The sequence below is a fragment of the Helicoverpa zea genome, chromosome 21, assembly GCF_022581195.2.
Source record: "Helicoverpa zea isolate HzStark_Cry1AcR chromosome 21, ilHelZeax1.1, whole genome shotgun sequence".
NCBI lineage: Eukaryota > Metazoa > Arthropoda > Insecta > Lepidoptera > Noctuidae > Helicoverpa > Helicoverpa zea.
This window is the reverse complement of record NC_061472.1, coordinates 5,162,780-5,184,929: the sequence shown is the minus strand read 5'-3', so window position 1 is coordinate 5,184,929 and position 22,150 is coordinate 5,162,780. Positions and strand designations below refer to the sequence as shown.

General features: G+C 35.6%; 1 protein-coding gene across 1 annotated transcript in view; it reads left to right on the top strand.

The window, feature by feature from the left end:
• The first annotated feature begins 3,819 nt into the window (after nt 1-3,819).
• LOC124640839 overlaps nt 3,820-22,150 on the top strand; it is a 37,709-nt gene continuing 19,378 nt past the window's right edge. The window contains exon 1 of the mRNA XM_047178775.1: nt 3,820-4,114. Within this exon, the coding sequence (XP_047034731.1) occupies nt 4,039-4,114 (76 nt within the window). The 5' untranslated portion in view covers nt 3,820-4,038. The remainder of the gene's footprint in view (nt 4,115-22,150) is intronic.

Sequence of the window (22,150 nt, the reverse complement as noted above, 5' to 3'; positions counted from 1 at the left end):
TAAATTTTCCTGCGCTTGATTATGCTTCTCAGCAAAGTTTCCCATGTCAAGTTGATCGCTGCACACTTCTATACAATTTTCGCACAACATTGTTGCTAGAACGTTGAACTAAAACTCCAGCCTCTAGGGCAGTGGTTCTTAACCTTTTTGACATGAGGGACCACTTTACTAAAGTTTGTCTTGCCGGGGACCACCTCATCGGTTTACCTAAATTAGCACTCATTTCTTTATTATGTATCAAAAAAAAATATCTGAATTTTTGGGTCAGTTCTACTCAAAGCTAAACGCATGTCGGCAGTTGTGTGCAAATACAATTAAAGAAAAACTTGCCTATGTAGTTTCCAATGCGCGAGCGACGCGAGCGCGAAATTTTTATTGGACTTAAACCAAATATTACGTAAAATGTAGCCCAAACGTACTTAACTTTTTATTTGTTGACAAATGCAAAAATAAGGGCATACGGTTTCTGAATACGCGAGCGAAGCGAGCGTGAAATTTTAATTATTTTTTAAGACTCAAAACCAAAATTACGTAAAATGTAGCCCAAACATACATTTTCATGAATGGGGGGACTAGGTACGACACACCCGATACATGTACGTCCATGCGAAAAAACTAAAGTTAGATAACGTATAGCAACGTCGTCAAAGCTAAGCTTCGCGGACCACTTGGAATGCCTCCAGGGACCACCAGTGGTCCGCGGACCACCGGTTGAGAACCACTGCTCTAGGGGCGAATATTTTCAAAGTTGCCGACGACCCGACATTTTGTGTTGCAAAAAGATCTAATGGAATTTAAGCTCAGTTGTTGATAACAGACCATTAAGGCGACGACACACGTCACCATGTCGCTGCGGCAAAAACAGACGGGTTTGAAACGAATTTAAAAACTGTTAGTTAGTTGCCGAGCGTGGGTTAAGGTTTACAGGCGGGGAGCCGGCGATACTCCGTGTCATGTAAGCGGGCGGGCTTATTGCCGTTTATTGGCTGCCAGTTTAAAAATGATTGAGATTTTTAAACTGAGAGACTTTATTTACCTTAGGTTCAAAGATTAGACACAATTCAAACGCTGATCTCGTGTCATCACAGACCAAAACAGAGGCTAATGCATATTGTGTGTGTCGGCAGAAGGATAATCAAGGCCGGCTAATGAACATCATTATCAGATATTTGTGCCTATGAGTAATGCACGGGAGTGGGGGGGTCTGGGGGCAGCGAGCCGAGGAAATTGCCAATTAATGTGTCCGCCGACTGCGCCCCGATATTCTCCCCATCGCTATTTTAAGATGGGGATACAGCAAGTGATTACTACTGATATATTTTCATTTTTAGACTCAGATAAATAGATATATAGATAGATAAATAGATAGAAGATAAATCGTCAGAGTCACGTAATAGCATTGTTATTTGTTCAAATTATTTAAACTCGCGATACAAAGTTACAGATGTCTTGTGGCAAAACAGATGTTTTGACAAATCTGTCCCACAAAAAGCTCGTGCAATAAAACCTCAGCAAAAAGTGTCTTGTGCAGCAAACTTGAGTAACCAGCCCATAAGGCCAGGTTTACAACTCCCTCAGTATCGCTTACCGAAAACATTAGCGAGACGCTTATTTTTATGAGTTAACAAGTTGGCGGCAGTCTTTATGGCGGTAATTCCTTCGTGTGTCCGAAGCTTAAGCCCCCAGATACCTTTCGTCGGGGAGTCGAGATTTATTCGATTCTTTTTTCTTTCTCTGAATACATTATTCTTATTTGTAAATAATTACTTCTTTCGTTGGCTCGTCCTCCCGAGAGCGAGAGCGGGACTGCTTTACTTCATGTCATTATGGTACACGTATTTTGGTGTTAGCAGTAAATAAGGTTTTTTGAATGTCGTCTTGTAATAAGCATTTTATGTGACGAGAATTCAGTAAACAAATTACAGTTACTTTTTATTCAGGAAATATTCCAGTTGATGAAAATTTTGTCTTGCGGCACTAATTAAAACTAAGACTACGTCCTTTTTAGTAATTCATATTTATGTAGACTAATTGCCAGAAATATCATCACCAAAGATTCTTCAGACTTGTGTCCTTAATACCAGCCTAAATTAATATATACGATGAAATAATTCAGCCGGCCTACAATAAGAAAACAACAATAGAGATAAGTGATATAAATAGGGTATTACCAGACACAACCAAATAGAAATATTATCTACACACAATAGCCAGGTAATCCGGCAGCCGACAGCCGCTTTTAACATGATACTCTCTTGTTTTATTCTATTACGCACACACATGCACAATCGTGAGTAGTTCTGTAGCATACATTTCTACGTATGTTAGGGGATGATATTGAGCAGTGTATGATGGGGCAGCAATAGTAGGGGTACATGGTATTTTGAACATCGGAGGGAATAATTCACAGGGCTCAGTGCAAGCGCTCCGGGGGATGCGCGGATCTCCGACCTACGGGTTACGGCAGTTGGCTACGGGCCGTAGTACCGGCGCTACGGTGCCGCTACGCGCTTGCTACGAACTCGCGGTTGGGTAAACACGTGCGTGGAGACGTATTTATTTTTATCTGTGCAGCGTTTTGTGAAAAAGTTTGTTTTGTTATTTTCCTTTTTCGTTCTATACTGACATTAACTAAATATTTTACTTTTATATTTCCTTTATATTCAAGTTGTTTTGCAAGGACGTCTATTAAAAATTAATTGACTTAGTGTAGCGTTGATCTCAGGATCTGCCCTTGAATGTTCATTCATGATTGAATAGCATGTTTATTTATGAAAAGCCATTTTAATGGGCCTTTAGACCGTATTTGGCCGTAGAAACGAATCGAAGCATTGTTTCCATCACGACTTTGTAATATATTTTTAGTTTCATTATTAATGTATCTTTGTGACTTTTTTTCCAAATAAACATCCTATCATTTTAACATACGCAAATGTATTATGAGACTTTACACACATTTTATAAAGATTGACTTTTATCTATTGAAATGACTTTTTAGAATTATTAATTGTTATTTTCATCCTTTGCACACGTTGAATAAAATACAGATTTAAAGCCATTTGCCTTATCTAAAAACAAAGTTTCACAAAGGAAAAGTACACGTTTTTGAACGTTAAAAAAATATATCACGTTTAAAATCTTAATTTACAGCACACAATCAGATTTGCCGTCATTTGGGATAATTTGTTTGCCGTCAATCATATTGTTTTGATTAATGTGTGCGACCCATTTGTGGAGCTTTTAAAATGAACACATAATAGACTGAGATAATCTTTGTTTTTATTTTTTTTATGTTAATACAGAGATTCTGTTTTTTTGATAATTTGATCTATGTTATTCAGCGGATACTCAGAAGCATTAATAAACATTCCATCACAAACTATTTCTATTTCACTTAAGTACTTGAAATTTTCTCCTGAGATCCGACTTGGAAAAAAATTGCTCACATATTTTCTTTTACGCTTATAATATCAACTTAACACGTTCGCGTAAGCAACGGCATACAACGTCGTATTGATATAAGTATGAAAAGGCCCAACGTCGTACGACGGCCTCTAGATTGTCATATTTATTTTGACGGACCATGTCAGACCTATGTGGTGGCGACAACGTTTATAGACGTCGGACGTGAAATAACGTTGCGCCACATAACACAGATTATAAGACTACGTATAACGGCGGGACGTCTTAAGACTTGGTTTAATTTTGTGTGCGAAAAAGGTGCGCCACAGTACCAACATTTAAAAATGAGGTTGCTCACGCGAACGTGTTAATAATAATCAACTTTCTAATAAGGACTTAACAAACATTATTTTTATTTTGAACTCCTTTACCAATTTGAAGACACATTGATTCGTTTTTTTGAACCCTGAAAAATAGTTTTCAGCTCAACATTATTTTTACTTCAATACAATAACATTTTACTTATTTCTTTTTCTAAACTTCATTTGTTATTTTCCCTAGGTATCGTGTAGTGTAGTGTTTCTGCAGTATATAGTCAGTTAGTGTATACTCGATAGAGACATACAAACAGAGACAATGTGCTCCATGTGGTTCATCAGCATCGTGGCTCTGCTCGTGGTGGATGTCAGGACCGGCGCTCTGCAGGAACGAGGTGAGATACTCTTCGAATAAAAGAACACCTATGTATTGATTTTGACAGTTATTAGAATACCGTACTTACATCATCATCATCTGCCTAGAATTTACACAAATATAAATGAGATTGGCTTCCAGTCTAAATGGACGCAGCTGAGAAAGAAGCTTTTTTTTTGGCTTCTGACTTCCAAGGATGTTTAAATCACATTATTTTAAGAACGGGGTATAGATTCAAAACCATACAAGTAACGATGTGAACTTCACATACTTACTGGTTATCAGAGTCATTGTAAGTTATAGATCTAGATGAAAGTACAATCAATGTAAACAATAAGCCATAAATCTTATGGAATTACTACTTACTTTATAGACCAGTCAACGTAGAATGGATTGTCCTTATAAGATTTCTTAAAAGTAGTCCATAAATATTCAAATCTGAGCTATAGATCACTCTATGAATCCTCAGTAGAAATTGCGATGCTAGAAAGACATATAGAAACGAATTTATACGGTTTCGTATGGAATTGTAATCAATCTTCCACGTATACGTTACATTGAAATGCAACTCTCAATAATATTTAATTTAAATGTATTTACATTTAATTCCAATTATAATTTATGTGAGAATTTTAATCAAATGTTATTTAAGTTATTCATTTTATATACCAATCAAAACCGATCAGCCGTATAAAGCTACAGTTCGTATTTCGAACAATACCGGTCACCTGCAATTTTCTGTTCATTCGATCCACTTTCAGTTTAAAGCAATTCAGTGCACATCTCGGGAAGGTATTCCTTTATCTATAGTTGAGCGGAGTGGCCAATAATCTCGTGCTCGGACTTGCCTCGGGTTTCCTCGTCCGGTCTATACATACTAACGAGCTTTCTATCACGCCGGCTAAGGCGAGTCTCTGACTGGACTGCTAACTATTAAATCTTTGCAGTTACACAATGCATTACCGATGAAAGACTGAGAAAACTAGTGACGATTTAAACTGCATAAGGCATTTCACGGCGACTTGTCATTTGCCAATTTCAGTAATCAATTAGGTAGTCGACTTTTAATGTTGTAGAATATTAGTTTCCAAGACATTTTTGAAAGGTGTTATAGCCATCGATCCAGACAATGTGAACAAAAAAGCTGGGCGTCAACTTAGAGCCCCCGCAGACCACTGACTTTTTATCGGCCGATAGTTTGGCCGGGCTCTTAATCAGTACGCAGATGTAAGCAAGTGCGCACACTATGACGATTTGGTATCGGCCGATAAACAAGTTTGATGGGCTTCCCGATTCAATTCAAACTAAACTGTCGGCAAACTATCGGCCGACCGTATAATCAGTATTGGCTCCCTACCACACGCGCACACATGACGAATTTTTAGTCGGCCGACTAAGGTGATCTTCACACTGCCCCGCATCACGCTGCATCTTGCGTGTCGACGCACCTACGCGCGTTCCTGCGGGAGTGCAGATCTGCATCATCGTGCGGGTTTTTCACGCACTCACGCGCGTAGGTGCGTTTTGTAAATTCACGCACAGCGAGTTCCATTTTCAAATATACACGTCACGCCCATTCAAAATCACGCGCGGCATTGCGGGATTCAGTGTGCCATACCTTGCGTCTCGCCCCGCACCTACGCGCGGGGGTGCGTGTTTCTCCGCATGTATGTGCGTGATCCGCATGAACGCGCGTGGATGCATTTTCAGTGTGTTGGACTATGCGTGTTTTCCATACAAACGGAGATATTTCCATACAACGGAAAAAAAAACGCATCCACGCACTACGCTGCATCATGCGGGGCAGTGTGATAATCGCCTAAGCCGATAGTTCAGTTCGCTCCGAGCTTTGACAGCGAATGGTCGTTCGCGTGTTTTGTAAAATGGCGTCGCCCAATTCTCAGTCACTTATTTCGGAATCTTCGATCGTAACTTTGATCGAGGAAGTCGAAAAACGCCCTGCACTTTATAAGAAAAACTTAAAAGAGTAGGTACTCTGACTTAAATTTGTACCCTCCTTCGCTATTCCTGGTCCAATTAATTTGACAAGTTGGTTGAAGCTAGTTATGCTCATTCGATAAAAGGCGATTTTTTTTTCGGATAATCGAGTAATTTGGAATGCATAGTGTAAAACTTTCCATTTAATAATCTATCACTAAAGATAGGATGCACCCAATACTCTCGGGCTCTCTTTTTAATTTTCCTTCTCCGGTGTATGAGAGCAATAATTAACATTTCTATGCAATGTTTTATTAATTTTCATTGTGCGGTGTGACTACTCTTTTCACCAGTTGGTTAGAAACTAGCAAATAGTCGGCAGACTGTTGGATAGTTTGCGCTCTAATCACCGACTAAACTGTTTAGTTGGCTCGGTGTGCGTACTAGCAGGCCAACCCGACTAAACTATCGGCCGATAAAAAGTCTGTGGTCTGCGGGGGCTCTTAAACTCCGAACTAGTGAGGATTTGTCAAAAAAACTTGTAAAAGCATTTTAATTGCTGTTCAGAACTAACGACGCGTCAAACTACGTGTCGCAGTGGCGGTTTAGAAAACAAGTTTTCATAACGAACTCGGTTGTTTGTTTATTTCAAAAATTTCCATGTTGGTACCGCACCGCATAGGGAAATTGTACCGAGCGAATGTTACCTGCGGTACGGTAAGGGGGCGAGGGGGTGTAGAGAAACAAACCGACCAACCCACTTCAAAGGACGCACTTCGTTGAAAATTTTATTCAACTCCAGTTTGAATCAGGAGAGGAATTAAAACAAAATGTCGTTTCACGGCGTTTTACAAAGATTCTCTTTCTTTTAGTAGTAGATTGGGACGTTTTGTTTTAAATGTTGATCGTTAATCGATATTTTTTTCCCTTTGTACCGGAAAGAATTCAATTTTGTAACTTTTTGAAATGAACACGCCATTTAGGGGTATTACAAAAGATTTACGAGTTAAATCATTCTGATAGATTTATTTTGTCAATGAAATATTTGGATTTGAAACTAAGTATTGTATTATTTATCCATACAAAATGTAAACGTTTCTTTTCCTATATCATCTTAAGTGTTGCAGGGGTCTCTTTGTCAAGAATTTCTCAGAAACGGCCTTTCTGCAATCTTTCCAGTTGATACCAAGAAGTTCGCTCGTTGAAATCCCTGGTAATAGGACTTGCGTAAGATTTCAATGTAAGTGGAAAATTTGCATATTTCATTCCCAAAAACGTCAGCCTTACGCATAACAGTGTGTGATGTTACTTCATACATTATACCTTTAAATACGTAAATTGCATAGGTAAAATGAGAGCTCTATTTATACCACAAAAAATTCGCTAACTAAATATAAACAGCACCGAACCATTTTCCGACAGGTAAAAGTTTACACCCAGACAGGAGCGACCCCAAAAATAAATAACTTATTTTAACAGCTGAATGAAATACGATCAAGTTATAACTTTTTCTTCACTGTACGAAATAACTGTACAGTGTACGTACTGTAATAGGTGTTACAACGTTACAATATCCGGGAATCAAATGGGTTATTGAATAGGGTAAGGGTGAGTGACTGTGGTACAGTCAACTGCAGGTCAGTGGTAACAGTTTTATAGGAAAATCCTACTTAATACAGTTGAGTTAAGGTGCATGACAGTTACCACTAGTGTGCAGTTTACTGTACTATGGGGTGTTTCATACCCCATTTGAATAAGGGACGGACGGCACATACTGTCCAATTTCAAACTTTCCGCAGACGACGCCAGGGGCAAAAACTATTCATATTTGGCACTCGTATAACGATGTTCTTGGGATTAGTTTTGTATATGTATAGTAGGTAAGTATCTATAGCTGGCAAAAGTGGTTTCAGTAAACATGTACTATCGATAGATGGTTTTATGGTAAGAAATGTGGGGCAGTCATTAGAAGGAAGTACAAACCATTTTTTTTTTATAAGTGTCTGTCTTTTGTAACTGCAATTAATTATACTATACCAATTAAAAGCATTTATTAAGCAGATAGAAAGATAGCTTTCAATAATACGCACTTAGAAACATACCGAAGAGTGTCGGTGTCTGTATCGAAAATGAAATCTCCTCTGATTTGTAGTTATATCGCAAATTACCTTAATAGTATTTTATCTAACTAAACGTAGGCGGGTGAGAAATATGGACGACTAAACTCCGAACTGAATTGATCATAACGCGATTAGCGCACACTGCAGGTCATAAATCCCGTCACCCTTGCATTTTGTAGCACAGATTACAGAACCATATCTTAACATTATACATAGATTTGTTTTATATTTAAACCTTTACCATCAGGCAACTATGGCCCATAGATATATTAACTACCTACCTTTAAATTAACATGTAAATGTATATAAAATTAGTATTTAAAAAATTATGTCAGGAGGAAAAATTCAAACTCCTTTTATATCTCTATTTTGAACTATGTAAACTCTATCAGGTTCGAAGTGCTTTAAAAATACATTGCACCCAAAAATGAATTTCATCACGTACGAAATATAACAAAAAATATTCTAAATTCCTGTTGTAGGTATTTAAATAACTCTACAAACCTGGTATGGTGAGGTAGGTAGCATCAGTATTTTTTCGACTATTTTTTAAAACTTGCATGTTAGTTGCAAAAACATTTTTCATTGGAATTGTTCTAATATCGTATCTAGGTATATATCGATGCGTTTGTTTAGATAAATTGAACATTTGAAAAATCGATTGAGCGTGCAATTTTTTTTTAAACCATACATAGCTATGTATTTTTACGAATTGGACCGGGGCAAATTATGCTAAGCAAGGTATCTCTTGTATTTAAAATATATTATCTTAACAAACTACATTCCTTTTACATCCTTACCCTAGTTAAAACAAAAGCATCTTGCAGGTTTATTAGAAATATAGGTCAGTTGTTCGTTTCGTTGGAAACGGAAAGGAACCAATGTAGTTTATAAACTTCAAAATATAAGAAACACCACAATCTTTTATTTATTTAGGCATCGCGTCATGTACCTACACAGTAACTGTAGTAGTTACAAAATTACTTACAACTACATACATCATATTTGCATTTTCTTGGAACAACAATTTCTAACTAAGTTTACGACAACGGAACTATCATAAAGTTCTTTAAACAGTCTGAGTCTGATCGTAACCGCGTTTACTGTCTCCCATAGGCTATTTAATGAAATAATAACCGAAGATATAAACGTGGTGATAAAACACTGATCGAAGCCTCAGGAAGGCTATTACAGTCTGTTCAATCTTAGTTTGCTTGAGGCTACGATCCGTACTACGGTCATTTTCACAAAAAGTGTACAATCGTGTTTTGGGGGTGTCCCACAACTTTTCTTAACTATTTAACAAATAATTTCCACATTTAAGTAAAATATTACTAAAAATAAGGATCTATGGTTAGTTGTTAACAATATTATATATTGTTGCCAAATAAAAACACAGTCATATTACCACAATTTTCAAAAATACTAGCAGGAGGTACCTATTTTAGCGCTGTCCCACTACAAATCACAGTAAAATAACATAAATTTTACATATTTTGTAGACTTATCTATATTGATTTGATTGATTTTTCTGAAAGTATAGTTGTTTAAGATTTTTTTTATAATTGTACAAACAGTGTAATATTACACAAAATATTATAAATAATTATATTTTTGTGAGGACATAAATTAGCTGAAGTGGAAAATTCCCTTCCGAAACCTCATTTTTTACGAAAGTTTGCAATTTAAACTACCACTTATGCATATTTTTTGTCAATTGGCAACATTTGTAAAGCTGTCATGGCTGTTTCTACCATAATTCGTCCATTTTGACGGCGACCGGCAAACGACGAAACACGTGCTGTAACAACGGTCCGTTTTTGGTATTCCACAACCGCAACCAATTTCGAAGTAAGTACTGAATTCTATATCTTGCATATTATTTTGATATGTTTATGAACTTTTAATGAACCCAATTTGATACCAAGTTTTTTGATCTGATGTGTTAGTTAAATTTAAATGAAGTAATAGTGTTCATGGGTAGTATTCCGATACTTCTGTTCCGTTACCAAAACGCAGGTAACGTAGAATTGGAAGTAAAAAGTTTCGGAATGGAATTCTTAGGAAGATGGTACATTATATTCATGTCACTTTGTATCTCTGAACAAGAATTCTAATGTATTCAGAAATGCTTCAAATGACACAAGTTCTAGAAAAATGTACTTATGAATTTTAATAATATTGACATGAGTACCTATCCAATTTTTTTTTTCAGGTACTTAACAAAAATGGTTATTTTTGCAAACGTTGATAAATACCTAACTAAAAATGATTTTATTTTATTGCAAGAGTCATTATGGCCGTGGGTAATCACTCATTTTCGAATTGCAGAAAAATGTTTTGGTTGTGGATTTCCGACAACTTTGGTCCATAAACCATACCACTTTATTATACACGATAACACTAAAGTGAAGAATTTAATAAATGTTGACTTTTTTTGGTGTCAGCAATGCACATTATATGCAATATATGATCATTATTGTGAAGATGAATGCGATTATTGTGAATAAACAATTCTTAACAAAACGAGCTTTTAAGAGTCTCTACCTATAGTAATATAATGTGGTTGTCATTTTGCTAGGATGTAGGCTCATTACGTCGTATTTGTATATTATATCATACAATATTCAAGTATATATATTTTTTACTTTAAAGATGCCACTTACGCCAGCTGAAAAAATGAGAAGATATCGGGAAAAACTTAAAAAAGACCCCGAAAGGTATGAAGAGTATAAAAAGAAAGATTTAAATAGAATTAAATTAAAGAATAAAAAAATAACAGAGTTATCAGAAAATGAAAAGGTAAACCAGAGGAAAAAATGGAGAGAACAGAAAAAAAGACAGAAAGCGAAAAAGACTGACCTTGAAAAGGATAAAACTAAGAATAATGAACCTACATCCTCTAAAACACCTACTAATATATGTATGAACAAAAAGCATTTATTAACTATTAGAAGGTTGCGGCGTATGTACGAAAATTCTATCAATAATAATAAAAAGTTGTGTAAAATTATTCAAAAAACAAGAAAACAAATATACCGTTTAAAGGTTGCAAATAGAAAAACGATCGAAAATTTAAATGATAAAATAATAAAAATGAAAGCAAGAGAAGAAGTTATGGAAAGTGCTCTACGCTCAGTATATAATAAAACAAAAAGCCAAGCAGATAAACGTGTACTTAAGAGTGTTGTTAACATCGTTGCAGTGAAGAAGAACAAATGTAAATCATACGTTGCAAAACTGTTAGGATTACGTGGGCGTATAAGAGTTCGACAACCGGCTCAAAAATTGCGAAGAAGTAAGATTTCAAAAGAGATGAAATTGTTTTTTGAACGTGACGATATAAGTCGTAGCACAAGCGGAAAGAAAGAATGTAAAAAAAATAATCAAATTCGATATCTTACTGATAAACTTTTCAATTTGTTCAAAATTTATAAAAATGAGGGTGGACGATTTAGTTTTGCAACTTTTTTTAGATATAAACCAGCATATGTACTATCACCTAACATACATAACCGAAATACTTGTTTATGCATAAAACACAGCAATATGGAAATGATGTTTTTGAGTTTACTTAGAAACGGTGCTTTTCCTGAAAATATTAAATCACTTTCTGACGTAATTGCTAAATTGTCTTGCGATCAAAGTTCCTACAATTGCATGTATGGTAGATGTACAATTTGTGAACATTTTAAGCTAGGAAATTCTTTAGTAGGTGAGGCACTACTTAAAACTGTTCGTTGGGAACAATGGGAACGTGTTGATCATAGTTATGAAAAAATGGAAAAAGGAGTTTTAAAAAAGTATATAACAAAAAAGACTATAAAAAATCAGAAACATGGAAAACTAGCAGAATTAAAACAAATTTTTGAAAAAAATATTCCTCTGTATAAAATTCATATTTATAATTTCAAACATCAACAAACTAAATATAGAGAGAAAATACAAACATTAGGTCCGCATGAGGCAGTAATACTTTGTGATTTTAGCGAAAATTACGAATGTAAGTTGCATCAAGAAGTACAGGCCACTCATTTTGGAGCGTCGAAAAATCAAATCACGTTACATTGTGGCATGATTTACTGGGCTTCCGGATCGCAATCATTTTGTTCCGTTTCTGACAATAAGTGTCACGAACCAGGCGCTATTTGGGCTCACCTGTTACCTGTTATTAAGTTATTAAAATCAAAATGTCCTGATATTAAACGCATTCATTTTTTTTCGGACGGACCCAGTTCACAATACAGACAAAAGAAAAACTTTTTCCTTTTAAATTTTTATACGACAGAACTAGGCCTTGATATGTGTACATGGAATTTTTCCGAAAGCGGGCACGGAAAAGGAGTAGCGGACGGAATAGGCGGTTCTGTTAAGAGAACTCTCGACAAACAAGTTGCTTACAACTGGGACATAACAAACGGCAAAGAAGCCTTCGAAATGCTTAAGTCAGTATCAAAATCCATACAGTTTTTCTTCATCGAAGATTCAGATATACAAATGGTTCAAGAACACGTTCCCATTGATCTCAAACCAATACCGAGGACGATGCAAATTCATCAGATAATAAGTTTTGCAAATTCGACTTACTTATTGAATAGATTATTAAGCTGTTTTTGCAAAATCGAAAAGGAGTCTGAAACCTGCAATTGTTATGAATTGAAAAAACATGTAATTCAAAATAGCCCAGTAAACATAGTTACGCACACTCAACCCTTACCCAGAACTGTTATGATTAACAAAGGTGGCGTGACACCACCCATAGCTTCCACGAACACTTCATATCATCTATCCTTGAGCTAGTTACACGCCCTTACCAAGAACTGTGATGGCCTGATGCCATGGCATGCGGAAGCACCTCATATCGTCTGTCACTAAGCTTCGCCTGGCCTTGGGAAGCTTCCACGTGTATCTGCTACCTAAAATTATCCCTAATTCTGCGTATGTGTGCGTATTGTATCCACGGCACACACGCACATGCCATATTAGTATTTAAGTTCATGTAACGTAGTATTAAGTGTTCTTGTCGTACTTGCTGTCCTCATAAGATCATGTATTTAATCAAATAAATATATTTTTTTAAATATCATAGTGCGTTCATATTTGACTGGCGCAGCCGGGTCGGATTTAGAAAAGTCGCGAATAGTGTTGCGTAATAGGCACTTAAATCGGTCGGTACGTCATCCTAGACGCATAGACTCTAGATCCGTCGAACCTACAAATAAATTTGTCAAGAACGCGTGACAACCTCAAGTACAACAAGAAACGGCATGGGATCGAGAAAATTGTGAGTAGACCCTTATTCGCATTTCCTTCTGCACCTATGATTATATTTTACCTGTGTTTATTTGGACTAATATCGCCATTTTCATAGGATATACTGAAATAAGTTAAAATCGCTGATTTCCGTATTAGTTAATATTAATTATATTTTGTGTATTTTTACTCAAACTTCAGTGAATTACACAGTATTAGTTTTAGCCGCGTATTTCGAACAAAATCGTCGATTACGTTAATTATTTACCCTAAGTAAAATATACAATTTGTAAAAAATGAATCAAATACAATTAATTCCTAAAGAAATTCAGAGCATCATCCCTAGGTTTGATGGCGATGAAAAGTTATTAAATTTATTCATATCTAAATGTGAATATGTAATTAGAAGTTTTCGTGGAGAAAACAACGCAGCACAAGAGACTTACCTCTACCACTGTATTACGAGTAGGTTAGTAGGGAAAGCCGCTGTATTAGTCAGCGAGAGAGAAAACATCCACACGTGGGAAAACTTGAAAGAAGTATTCCTACAACACTTTGGAGATCCTAGATCTGAGGCTTGTATTAGCATTGAGCTAGACAACCTTAAAATTAAACAAGGTGAATCTTATATAGATTTCTGCCATAGGATCCAGAATGTTAGGAGTTCCTTAATATCAAAAGTGAATATATTAACCGATGAAGGCATAAAAGCAGCCAAGTATATTATATACAATAATGCAGCTCTTAATGTATTTCTTTATAACTTACCGGAGGATATGATAAAGTTCGTTCGATTAAATAAGTGTACGACACTGGAATCGGCTCTTAGTGTAGTCACGGAAGAAGTTAATTTCCAAACCCGGTACAACACTAAAAATAAAATCAAAACGGTTACTAATAACAACCAGGGTAATCAAAATCCGTTACCAACTTCTACGAACCCTGTACAATACAAATTCGGAATACAACAGAATAACCAACAACCTTTTAAACAAACATTTAGACCTAACTGGGCACAACCCAATAATAATAGGTTTACCAATCAACAGCCGCAAGGTTTTAGACCAAACTTGCCGCAGCAAGTTAGACCTAACTTTAATCGACCCTTTAATGGCCCACCACAGCAATTTCCGCGCGCCGTAAATAATTATAAACAATCAGGATTCTTTAAAGCAAATCCTAACCAACAGTTTCGATTTGGAATAAATAATTCTAATCAGCAGCCTAGGCATACTACTGACGTTACCATGCGTACCGTACGTAACAATATGCTGAACGATCAGGAACAACCTGATCACGACTTGGAAAATTACGATTATGACGCGATAAACGTCGAAGAACATAATGTTGAAGACAGTAATTTATTTAATACCGATTGCGAAGAAATTGACGAAAATTTTCAGATGGAAGCCTCTGTGGAGCTCCAACCGAAATAATACACCTAAACTATAGCGGTCTTAAACTGCCGCACATAAGGATACCGGAATTAGACTCAATATTCCTTATTGATACGGGTAGTACGCGATCCTTTATCAATGAAGAATTAGCATTACAATATTTCAGCCACTATATTAGTTCAGAACCATTTGAAGTTATTAGTACGCATAGCCGTAGCAAACATAGTGAAATAGCTTACATCCCTCTCCCAGAGACATTTAAATCACATTTACAACATAAATTTTATATATATAACGTAGATAAAATACATAATGGATTAATAGGCTCAGACCTGTTATCATTGCTAGAAGCTAATATAGATATGAAAAACTCGGTTCTTAGGACTAAAACTACTGACATTCCTATATTATATAACCCATATTCACAGATAGTGATACCCCCTAGATCGGAAAAACGTGTTAAAGTACCTACCATGCTACGCAACGGTGAAGCAATACTTAATTTCTTACAATTTTGCCCAGGAGTTCGCATGCCTGACGCAGTAGTTAACTGTATAGACTCATTCGCTACAACGGTGATTCAAAATACCACCGATAGCGAAATGAAAATTACCTTTACAAAACCTTTTAAAGTTACTAAACTAGATTCAAGTCCTGAAACAATTAATTGCAATAGTTTAAACCCTGTATATAATTTAGATCAAATATTGGAAGAAAATTTATCTAAGTTACGTTTAGACCATCTAAACTTGGAAGAAAAAACATTAATTACCGACTTATGTACAGAGTATAAAGACATATTCTATTGCGAAAATGTTCCTTTATCATTTACCAACCAAGTTAAACATAAGATACGTACTAGTAACGAAGACCCCATATACATACGCCCATATAGGCAACCGATGAGTCAAAACTTGGAAATTCAAAAACAAGTAGATAAATTATTAGAAAACAAAGTAATTACCGAATCACATTCCCCGTGGAGTGCACCAGTACACTTAGTACCAAAAAAATTAGACGCTAGCGGTGAACAAAAGTACCGTATGGTTATCGACTATAGGAGACTTAATGAAATTACCATAGACGATAAATACCCACTACCTAATATAACAGACCTATTTGATAGACTAGGTAAGGCCTGTTACTTTACAACAATTGATTTAGCCAGTGGATATCATCAGATTGAAGTAAATAAAGATGATCAACCTAAAACAGCCTTTACAACCCAAGCAGGACATTTTGAATTTAAAAGGATGCCTTTTGGTTTAAAGACGGCACCCGCAACATTCCAGAGAGCCATGGATAATGTGCTCCGAGGACTCCAAGGAATACACTGTTTAGTTTATTTAGATGATATAATAATCTATTCTACTAGCTTACAGGAACACATAGTAAAACTTAGGAAAATATTCGATAGGCTTAGACAGACTAACCTCAAAGTAACATTAGATAAGTGCGAGTTCCTCAAAAAGGAAGTTCTGTACTTAGGTCACACTATCACTAAAGACGGTCTTAAGCCAAATGACGATAAAATAAAAGCAGTATTACAATTTCCTTTACCAAAAACACCAACGGAAATAAAAAGTTTCCTAGGACTAGTAGGTTATTACCGGAAGTTCATAAAGGATTTTTCCAAAATTACACAACCTTTAACAAACTGTTTAAAGAAAAAGAACAAAGTAACAATTACTAAGGAATTCGTAGACGCATTCGAAAAATGCAAAGAACTTTTAACAAATGCACCCTTACTGCAGTACCCGGACTTTGAAAAACCCTTCTTATTAACAACGGACGCATCTAACTTTGCATTAGGCGCGGTCTTATCACAAGGACCTGCAGGTAGCGACAAACCTATAGCATTCGCTAGTCGCACACTTAACGACGCTGAAACTCGTTATAGTGCCATCGAAAAAGAACTATTGGCTGTAGTATGGGCATGTAAACATTTCAGACCTTATTTATATGGAAAGAAGTTTACCATTCTAAGCGATCATAGACCCTTAGTATGGCTTAACTCTATTAAAGAACCCGGAAGTAGGTTAACTAGATGGAGACTTAGATTAGCCGAATATGATTACGAAATTAAATACAAACCTGGTAAACAAAATTGTAATGCAGATGCATTATCCAGGATCAAATTAAATGCATTAGATGACACCTCTATGGCGGTCAACATCGGTAAACAAGCAAGCTCAAAGTCTATAAACGTTTCAGCCGAGGAAGATAATCTAGATAGGACACCTAGACCAAGATCACCATATTCTATTAGGTCAACCGATAGTGAAACCCTTACAGCATCCGAAGGAGCTGACCGATCTATTATAGAGACAATTCATTCTGAAGAGAATACTGATACATCAGGTATTCCCATATTAAATGAAGCCATAGACACTAAACCAAACCAAATACTCATATACAAATGGTTTAAACAAGACCTCAGTGTAAAAGACCTTTCTAGACCTAAACAAAAGGTTTTCGAAGTACACCTGCCATTAGACAACCTGGATATAATTAAAAGATATCTGAAAGAATATATTAGACCCAATATTAAATACTTCATTTATTTTGAAGACAAACGCCATAGAGAACAATTCTCTAACATAATTACAACATTATTTAAAAAGGACACAATTAAAATGTACGAATGTACTAATCGCGTAGTTTATATAGAAGACGAAAACGAACAGCGTGAAATAGTACTTAAATACCACATAGGAAAAAACTGTCATCGCGGAATTAAAGAAACAACAGCTCACCTTAAACGCACTTACTACTGGAGTAACTTAGAACAGACAGTGGCCAGTATAATTAATTCATGCGACACTTGTAAACGAATGAAGTATGATAGAAAACCACTTAAACCCGAATTACAATTAACTCAAACGCAAAACAGACCTTTCCAAGAACTTTTCATGGATATATTTTCCATTGAAGGAACTTATTTCCTTACCATAATAGATGCATTCAGTAAATTAGGTCAAGCATTTCCGATACCTAATCGATCAACACCGGAAGTAGTTAGAGCCTTACTAAAATACTTTTCCTTGTACGGAATACCAATACGCATTAGCGCCGACCCAGGAACAGAATTTAACAATAACTTGTTAAAAGAAATGTTAACATTCTATAAAATAGACTTGCACATTAGTACACCGCATAATCCAAATTCAATGGGACTAATTGAACGATTTCATTCAACTATAATAGAAATTTACCGACTAGCCAAGTACGAAAGGAAGATCACAGACGCAGCAACTGTTATGACATACGCTATAATGTCATATAACCAGTCTATACACTCAACAACTGGTCTAACACCTTTCGAAATAGTCTTCGGACATACAGACGCTTCAAGTCCATTTGCAATTGATTTCCATAGGAATTACACCCAACAATTAGTTAGCGATCACGCAAAACGCACTAAATACCTTTATAACGCCCTAACCAACAAAATGTTGGAAAACAAACAGAAAATAAAAGAAAAACGAGGTGGAGAAAAACACTTCGACATTAAACCCGGCGATAGTGTTTACGTCAAAGGTGTGAACACTAGACGTAGTAAAGATAAGCCTAGATATGAAAAGGTGAAAATTAAACAGGAACTAAACAAGAACACCGTAATGATAGAGACTAATAAAAACAAAATTCAGAAGAAAGTTCCTGTTAAAGATATCAAACGTCCTTCACAGGTTCGTCCTGGTGATGGCGGCGCAGGCAGCTCTAAGCCTGGCCCTTCAACTGCAAAGGATTGACGACAATCCTGGAGTTCTCCCTATGCGGGAAGGACAAGCCTCTCTTAGCCTCTATAACTGGCAAATAGTTAAAATATTAGACTTAGATTTGATTAATAGAAACTTAGATTATAATATACAAAAATATTCAGAGATAGTTAATTATATGAAAGATAAGATTAAAACATACATTTTAGATGGAAGCCTTGTTGATGCTGAGTTGCAAACCCAATATATTATGAACATAACTGTACAAAGATATAGTCAACTTATTCCGAACATAAGAATCAAACGAGGACTTCTCAATCCTGTTGGGTCCATTATCAAAGCTATTACTGGAAACATGGATAACGATGACGCAATTAGATATGACCATTTAATAACTGACATCCAATCAAAACAAAATACAATGTCAAATAAAATAACTGTAATTACCGAAATGGTAGACGCCTTTGTAAACGTCACCAACGCAACTAGAAATAACTTTATAATTTTAGAGAAAACCATTAAGGAAATAGAAGAAATTTTAAATAAGACACAGTTTCAAAGGACCAAGAGCCTTATTTTACATACCTTCCACTTATTAGTTCACAACTTTCAAATATTATTAACCCGCTTGGATGAAGTGGATACAGTAGTTTCGTTTAGTAGAATTAATGTATTACATCAGACTTTATTAGATACCGATGAATTGTTTAAAATACTCAAAAACATAGAGAAAACAGATAAATTAGCTTTTCCTGTTACTATAGAAAATTTAATTAAATTAGAACATTGCATAGATATTAAGGCCTATGTAAAGGGTAAACAATTAACTTTTATAATGTCAGTACCAACAGTCCAAATAGACATTTATAATTATTATACCTTACACCCATTTCCGATGTACCATACTAATCTTAACCTATCCTTCCTAATCACCCCCAAACATTCCCATGTCCTAGCGAAAGGGTTGAAAATGGTTTCACTCTCCCAGCCTTGCAGAGAGATTGACGAAGGAAAGTTCCTTTGTTATGACAACGACATCTCCTTCGAGGATGAGACCAGCTGCATCAAGGATTTGATGACTTTCGCCACCAGGATAACGTCCTGCCGCCCATTAACAGTCAACGCATCAGATATAAGGATAAAGAACATCCAGCCAAACTCTTGGCTTATTTACGCAGGTTTTCCTACCTTTCTGACAGAGTATTGTGACAGCGAGACGAGCCAACACGACATCTTGGGTACCTATATAATTACCCTAGACAACGCCTGCGAAGTTAAGCTAGGTAAAGTCACATTAAGGCAACGTCGTCTTCAATCCACCGAAGCCAGCTTTCGGAGCACACCTACGATACACCTGCCTAGCATCATAGCACCAGAAGGTGTCAAACTGCGAAAGGTTATCAATTTAGATAATATCGACTTAGAAAGTCTACAGTTCCTGTCTCACACATTACAGGATAACAGTGCAGTGATACATACCAGTGAAAGTCAATTAGTGAATGTGCACAGTGTTAGCATAGGCACCATTGTACTTTACTTTATTTTATTTTTAGGATTAAGTATCATTTTGTATCGTGACAGACACACGATTCTCCAAAAACTCAATCAAAATCATCACCCTCATACTCATAATTCAGATGATGATTTTGCACCTACGGAGGGAGGAGTTACGCACACTCAACCCTTACCCAGAACTGTTATGATTAACAAAGGTGGCGTGACACCACCCATAGCTTCCACGAACACTTCATATCATCTATCCTTGAGCTAGTTACACGCCCTTACCAAGAACTGTGATGGCCTGATGCCATGGCATGCGGAAGCACCTCATATCGTCTGTCACTAAGCTTCGCCTGGCCTTGGGAAGCTTCCACGTGTATCTGCTACCTAAAATTATCCCTAATTCTGCGTATGTGTGCGTATTGTATCCACGGCACACACGCACATGCCATATTAGTATTTAAGTTCATGTAACGTAGTATTAAGTGTTCTTGTCGTACTTGCTGTCCTCATAAGATCATGTATTTAATCAAATAAATATATTTTTTTAAATATCATAGTGCGTTCATATTTGACTACATAGAACCTTCCAATACAATGTTACCATCAACCAGCAAGATCACAAGCACATTAACTGATCCTTTATTAATCAACCTTGATCCGGTACAAAATGAAGACACTGAAAGTTCAGTTTTAGATAATTACTTAATAATAGCTGAGACAATGACACCAGACCTACCAATTTTGTATTTAAATAATTCCAGTCCAGATATAACTGAAAATTACAGCTGGGACGGAAAATTCACTGAATGTTTCACGGAAACAGTCAGCGAATCTATCGTTCCAGATGAAGACAGGGACGGTAAGATAGAAGCAGGGTCTAGTTCACAACCTACAGATGCCAAAGAACAAAAATTTGAAGAGGTGCATGCTCCTGTAATAACAGTACCTTTAAAGGAAACACAAATTATTAACAAAATAAATATATATGACAGTCAAAATAATTCGAAGAAAGCATCTCATCAAAATGCAGGTAACTCTTCACATAGTGGTTTTAAAAGACCAGCTTCTTCCACTATGTTTACACAAAATGTTGCGAAAAAAAATCGTTCTGATCCTAAAGAAAATAAAAACCCTTCTATTAAGACAGTAATATCTCGAAGTTTGGCGTGTTACGCATGTAAAAAAAATACTAAATTCCCGTCGGTAGATGTTACAAAATGTATATCGTGTAAACAATGGTTTTGTATCAATTGCAGTGAAGGTAATAATCATATTGATTTTATATGTCGTAAATGTTTTGGTGAAGAATATATTTTGTAATAATTTGATCTCATTGACTATGTTTAATAATAGCTTTAGAGGTAAGGATAATGTTGTTTAATGTGTAAACTTATTATATACTGTAATAATTTGATCTCATTTTCTTTGAAATGTACAATTATAGTTTTAGAATAATATATTTATAATGTTGTTTTTATTCAAATATATATGTCGATTGAAACATAGGTGTATTTATAATAACTGAAAACTTCGTAAGAGAGTTTACTAATTACGGCATTTCAAACAAAACAAGGCATTGGATGATTTCATTATAATTTTAAAAAGTCCTTTTATCGAAATGAATGAACTGATTTTAAAGAAAATTCGTACGCATAATAAACAAATTAACAATTTTTTTTAAGGCGTTTTCGATGTGGTTTTTCGTTAAAATCGGTTCTGTCATTTCGAAAAAAACGCTCGACGACGCTCGCAAAGACAATTTTTTTTCATGTTAAAAACGTTTTTATACTAATTTAATTTAATTTTCTTGAGAATGTCCAATTAAAGCCTTGGCGAAGGTAAATAATATAAAATTTAATGTTTTCATATGTTTTTAATTTAGTAACAGCGTTGAATGGTTTTCGTAGCTGTTCATACTACATACAAATTGCAATATTTTGAATATTGATGTTCAAGTCTTTTTGTTAATGTACATTAGTCTTAAGAATTCTATTCCGTTACTGGTACAGTCAATTCCGTGACTGTCCTATTTTATATTTTGATTTAAATATTATTTTTAGAGCGAAATTCCATCTGATCGTCATCAAATTTTAACAATTTAAAGGGTAATAATTTGATGTTTATA